General features: G+C 44.5%; 1 protein-coding gene across 1 annotated transcript in view; it reads left to right on the top strand.

Moving 5' to 3' along the window:
* Window positions 1–1,360: 1,360 nt before the first annotated feature.
* Window positions 1,361–6,000, top strand: part of XEG113 (xyloglucanase 113) — an 85,919-nt gene continuing 81,279 nt past the window's right edge. The window contains exons 1-2 of the mRNA XM_087382449.1: window positions 1,361–1,765; window positions 2,019–2,360. Of these exons, the coding sequence (XP_087238575.1) occupies window positions 1,600–1,765; window positions 2,019–2,360 (508 nt within the window). The 5' untranslated portion in view covers window positions 1,361–1,599. The remainder of the gene's footprint in view (window positions 1,766–2,018; window positions 2,361–6,000) is intronic.

The raw sequence follows: 6,000 nt of genomic DNA, 5'->3' as shown, positions 1-6,000 counted from the left end.
CCCAATTGGGAGATATAAGGATGGGTGCTTTGATTAGGCACCACTTTAGAATCTCAAAGGCTTGGTCGCACTCTTCTGTCGATAACAATTCCACCCAATATTTGTAAAGTGGTCTGGCTATCATATACTGCAAATCTTCTATGGTAGTTGGCATGTCCCATAAAGACCTGTACACCTTTTGAATTTGTAGGAGGTGGCAATTCCATGGTGATTTTGATTTTGTCCATGTCAGTTGCAATCCCATGTTGAGAAATGATGTGTCTCAAAACAACTCCGTGGGTGACCATGAATTGGCACTTGTTGGAGTGGATGCACAAATCATCCAATAATACCTATAGGAACTTATTCAGCAACAATGACTTGAAGGCGGTGAAGATGACTCTTTGGAATGCGGCAGGGGCATTACATAGGTCGAAGGTCATGAATCTATGGGCAAAGATTCCCCATTCTATAGCATATGCTATTTTGAATTGATTGTGAGGAGCAATTTGCACTTGTTTATAGCCACTAAAGCCATCCAAGTAGCTGTATACTTTGATCCAGCCACCTTTTGCAGCATTGTTTCTATTAGGAATAGGGGTTAGTGATCCCCGATTGTGGTGGCATTCACATTCTTTAAGTTGGCACATATCCTTAGCTTCTTGTTGTATTTAGGCACGATGACGATGGGTGAAACCCAATTAGTGTGCTCTATGAGTCCTAAATCTAAGAGTTCTAGTTCTTCATCATGGTGCCATATTAGTTGCTGAGGGTCTATCAGACCTTGCATACCAACAACTCAAGGGAGTGGGTTGCATGCCGATAGTTGCATCGCACTAATCCTAACCAATAGTCAATATTTACCAATGAATTCCAATGAAGTGGGTAACTTTAATCCTTGTGGGGATTTAGGTCTGGTTATGGCTACCATGCATGTAACAAAGGCACTTTAATATGTATTATAGACATCTTAGTTTCCTTGCTATTCAAATACATTGTTTGATATACTTAGTCCACATACAAAAATGAGAAAGAGGATCTAACAAGTGTTTTAGGGTGGTAATCAAGTGTCAAAAAAATAATTTAGGTTGGTTTATGGGGAGTTAGAGTTGGAGAAATATATACCTTTAAGCCTTGCAATGCAATGGTATGTTGAAATGGTGCAAGAATGTTTGAAAAATATATTGAACCAAAGAAAAATGGATACTTATTTAGCATGCGCAGTCTTCTAAGTTACGTTGGAGGATTCAAAATCTAGAAGGTGGCTCTTGGACAAATGTCCGAGGTTTAATATATATTTATATTATGGCTAGAAAACCAACATGTAGGATGAGAACAATCAAGAGTTGCTGATTCCATATAGGCTCTCAACGAACTTGTGTTCCCAAAAACTTGAAAGAAGCATGGAAAGTTCAAAGGAAGGGTACACATGGGCGTGCCATGTAGGCAAGGGGAGGTGCCACAGTGGCGTTCATCCGTGCACCGCACCGAGCTTGCACACCTGACTTCCCCTCTCTCACTCTCACCCTCACTCTCACATCGTCGTCTTAAACCTCTCCGATCACTCATCTTGCTCTACCCCGATCGCCCGCATTCCTCAAACGCTCCTTCCTTGCAATTATGAAGCCCTTCTTCGTCGGCATTCAGCTCAGTGTCGTGGTTTGCGTGTTCATTTTTTCCTACTACCTTGGACGTCCCATTTACTGGGAATTCGTAGCAAGAGTCAAGGACGTCGGTGCTGGGAATGTGGGTCAGGTTGCAAACGGGCTCTCTCCGCTTTCCACTGGTATTGCTCAGACGCGTCGAGAGAATATTTTTGGCTCTCCATCATGCTGAATTGATTCGAATTGGGCGAATAGAATGCACCGTGTCTGAAACCCACTTTGCTCGTATCATTTAGAATGCGAGTGGGCTTCCTCTAGCGATGCCCGATATTTATCTGATCTCTTTGAATTTTGCCACATCCTTAATTTTTGTTCCTAGTTCATCTTTCTTTCACGAAGGATCCTTTTTTTGGTGGGATTGTTGTTTGTCTGTAGGAATGGACATTGATCGAAACGTGTCCGCTAGCAATGATGAAGAACAACCTACGGACAACAGTAAGGTTAGAAAAAAAGAATCAGACAATAGAAAAAGGAGACATGAGAACAAGAGCTTAGGAGTGGAATATCAAGCCCTTTTAAGAAGAACAATATGGGAACAGCCTCCTGCTGGCAGCAAAATGCCTCCATCGAAGGTGTTCAAGTTGACAAAAGAAATGATCGAGTCTAGAGCCGTTAACAATGTGATCGTTGTTACTTTTGCAAATCATGCGTTCCTGGATTTTGTCCTAAATTGGGTTAGGCATCTGACGGAGATGAAAGTTTTCAATATCCTTGTGGGTATGTTCTCCAGCCTAAAACAAAGGGTCTCCCTTTCTTGACGTTCACTGTGTTATGTATTGCAACTTTTCCGTACAAAGCTACTTTATCTGCATCATTCTCTCAGTGGAAAGCAGGTATTCTGTTATTTTACCCCAAGTTTCAGGCATTTTAGTCAGGCAATGCGTGTGCAGGTAATAATAACTTACATCATGATTCATTAATCTTTTATTCTGGGAAAGATTCTATGGCTTTTTGCATTTGTAATATCATTCATCCTTGCTCGTTTCACCTGCAAGAGATACTGTGGAGTAGAGGGCAGAGCATAACTTGTTGGAAATAGAAAGGTAGGCTCTCTGTTGCCCGTCTTCCGATGTCCTTGATTACTTACAAGAGCAGTGTGCATGGCCTATGATTCAGGACCGTTTTAGCAGCTTACTTGAGGTCTAGATGCTTCCTACGTAACATCAGTCTTGCTTCATGCTAAAGCACAATTATTGTGGAGCGCCGATTATATAATGGACCTTTGAGGAGCAAAGTACCAGCACAAACTATATGTTTGAATGACATCAAGTCAGAAAAATAGGAACAGTACCCTTGTCCACATTACTAAAATGCTTATTACCAAATGCGATTGTGAATTTTTAACTCGTTTAACATTTTAGATGAGTGCTCTCTTTAGAAAGAAAGAAAGTTAAGAACAGCTTTGACATCATCTGACGGGGGACGCTCAGGGTAGGAATAGGAGGGCTTGAGTAATAATAGGGAAGGAGTTTTTTTGCCTTATAAGCAAAGATGCTGGGAGGAGGATGTGGGTTTGGAACCTTAACCTTGAGAGCATCATCATTCTGAAGAGCTTTGGTTTTTCTTTATGCTTCCAGCGCAGCTGCCAAACACACGGCTAAAATTGTGTTGTTAATGACATGGAAGAGCCTATTTTCGTGCTGGCATGCCACAAGTCTGGCTGCACAAGTTAATCCTGCCTTTCAAACTCCTTAGAATGTTGTTCTAGATGAAGCACCTTCACCTGGATAATCACTCGACAGCTGTGCTGCACAAATTCACATATAGATAGTCTAGGTGGATTATTATGACATGGATAGGTTGCAGTGAGATAACTTGTAATCTAGACCATTACTCGATTTTGTGGTACATGGTTCACAGCCCACACTTAATGATATTTTTTGTTGTACTGGAAGGCCAAAACTAGCCTAAGTTAGTGTGGGTTAGGTCTAAGTAATGAAGGGACTGGGTTAGGTCTAAGTAATGAAGGGACTATATAAGCCCACGTCACTTCCATTGTACTGACTTTTTTGGTTGTAACATCTAATCCTATCCATTCTCCGCCTTCCTGCTACTTGCTGCCTACTCTCCTACTCTCTCTCTCTCTCTCTCTCTCTCTCTCTCCTACCTCCCCTTCCTTGTCTCCTTCCTTCTCTCTCCCTTCCGCCCTTTTATCCTCTTCCTCTACTCTGCCCCTACCCCTTTTCTACATCAGTATCAGAGCTCTGACCCTGACACCTTTGCTTCCCCCCTTTCACCTTCAATCTGAATTCCAACCTCACAGAGAGCACAATGCAGACTCTAGAGCAGACTTCAGCGCAGCCTCCTATGTTTTAACAAGGGCCATCTCTACACTTGGACCTGCATGGTTTCAAGAACGTGATGTTCTGATACCAATGTAGAAACGGAAGTAGGGGATAGATTAGAGAAAGGGGGATTGAGGAGAGGAAGGGAGAGAAGGAAGGAGAAGGGATAAGAGAGAGAGAGAGAGAGAGAGAGAGAGAGAGAGAGAGAGAGAGAGAGATCTATTAACGTCTGCAAGAGGCCTCGTGGGCCTATGGGACAAAGTACATGGGGAAAAAGATAGCTCATACAAGCCTCACGGGGCTGAAGGAAAAGCAAAGGGTACGCTAAGACCCTTTTTCTGAGTGCTCTGATAAAATATGGAGCTTAAAAGCTCCAACAAAGAAACTCAAGTGTAAGCTCAAGTGTGGGCTGAGGTCTGAGACTCATAAGCCGAAGCCCGGCACTGTGGTAGCTCTCCGATGTGCCGTGAAGATATCCCGGATCTGCATTTGTCAGGCTGTCTCGACCGATGGGTCTATGAAGAACCTGGTACAAACAAGCTGTGGTGGTGGAGCTACTAAACGAGCATCTACACCAATGCAAATGCAAAAAATGCAGAATGGCAGTACTAAGTCCTAAGTACTAGTCGTGTCGGTAGTCGACTATCTCATCATCATCATCATAAGGACACAGGGTGGATGAGGCAATGGGGGCATGAAATCAGCGATAGAGTGTTGTCAAGCACTCAAAGGTGCAGCCCTGGCATGTCTCCTGGTCATAGCTCTGCGTCTAACCATGGCTATTGTGACCCCCGCCGGGCATGACCCGACTCTAAACAAGGAGGAGATGTCCCCAAGTGTGATCTGTGTGTCAACCCTCTGTCTGAGCTGTCGGGTCATAGGCTCCGGGTCACGGTCATGTCGAGGCCTCGTCTCGTGGGGGTCCATGTGATCTGGCTGAAAAAACTCTGTGATAGAGCTCTGAGACGGATCAGCCACGGAAAAAGTCTGCTTTTGTCTCTGTGCTCGAAGTATCCTTTCGCGGTGTTTGAGTACCTTATGAATGAAATGTGCCAAACATTGCTGGTATGGGTAGGAGATGAATCGGGCAAAAATCCCATAGCTGTCTCTAAAGAGGCAGTAGAAACGCCCTCGGATCTCATAGTAAACAGGACACCTGAAGATGAAGTGCTCCTCTGTCTCAACCTCCTGCATGTCACACAAAGTGCATATGCGCCTCTCCCTGGGTAGTCGCTCTGCTCTGCCACTCTCGATACGAAGTCTATGTGAAGAGACCCATAACTTCCCAAGAGAGATCCTAAGTGAGTGGGGTAAGTAAATCTGTGTGTATCTTGGTGGATCAATGAAACTCTCTGCTGTGATATGTAAGAAGTGATCTCTGTAGAAGCTAAGTTTCATTGGAAGATGACTCGGTCCCAACCAGGACCGGAATATGTGTAGCTGTAATAGATCCTCACGGATAACCTGGTTGACCTCGTGTTATAGGAGGGGAGAGAACGGAGCATCCATGCTGTACTGGAAGGGAGGTAGTCTGTCCATGTGGAGCCCCAGTCCCTCAAACCATCTCTCTGTGCGTGCATACCAGCACCTCTGGTCCCCTCCTACTGCAAGTGTCATAGAAGAGGACAGTGCTAGCCATGGTAGCCTGCTACGCCTAGAGGTGTAATCCCCATACTCCATGACTCGATACAGATACGTGATGACCTGAAATGCAGCATCTAGCTGTAGTGGGGGACCCAAACTCCGCCCGAATGATTTGGTGAGGAACGGATGGCTGAGATAGATCGGACCTCGATTGTGTGTGCTCTGGTTCCACTCGGTGTATATGTCGTGTTTGCTCTCTTTCCTAATCCATGTTGTCCTCATATCAACTATCTCCTCCTCCTCCACTCCATGTGCCCTGTAGCTGACTCAAATGCATAGAAGTCCATCACTTGCCTCTGTGGTCGGTGTGCCTCAGTATCTTGTGACGTGGTCATCTCTTGCTACTCTCTGATATGTCGCAGTAGGATCTCTCTGTGTCGTCGCATCTCTATCAGGTATAGCTTAATATAGACTTGGTCTTGGAAGTG

This window comes from Dipteris shenzhenensis, chromosome 12 (assembly GCF_047967505.1).
Source record: "Dipteris shenzhenensis isolate YYH24624 ecotype China chromosome 12, Dip_SZ_1.0, whole genome shotgun sequence".
Taxonomy (NCBI): domain Eukaryota; kingdom Viridiplantae; phylum Streptophyta; class Polypodiopsida; order Gleicheniales; family Dipteridaceae; genus Dipteris; species Dipteris shenzhenensis.
Note: the sequence above shows the minus strand (reverse complement) of the source record. Positions and strands in the feature narration are given on the sequence as shown.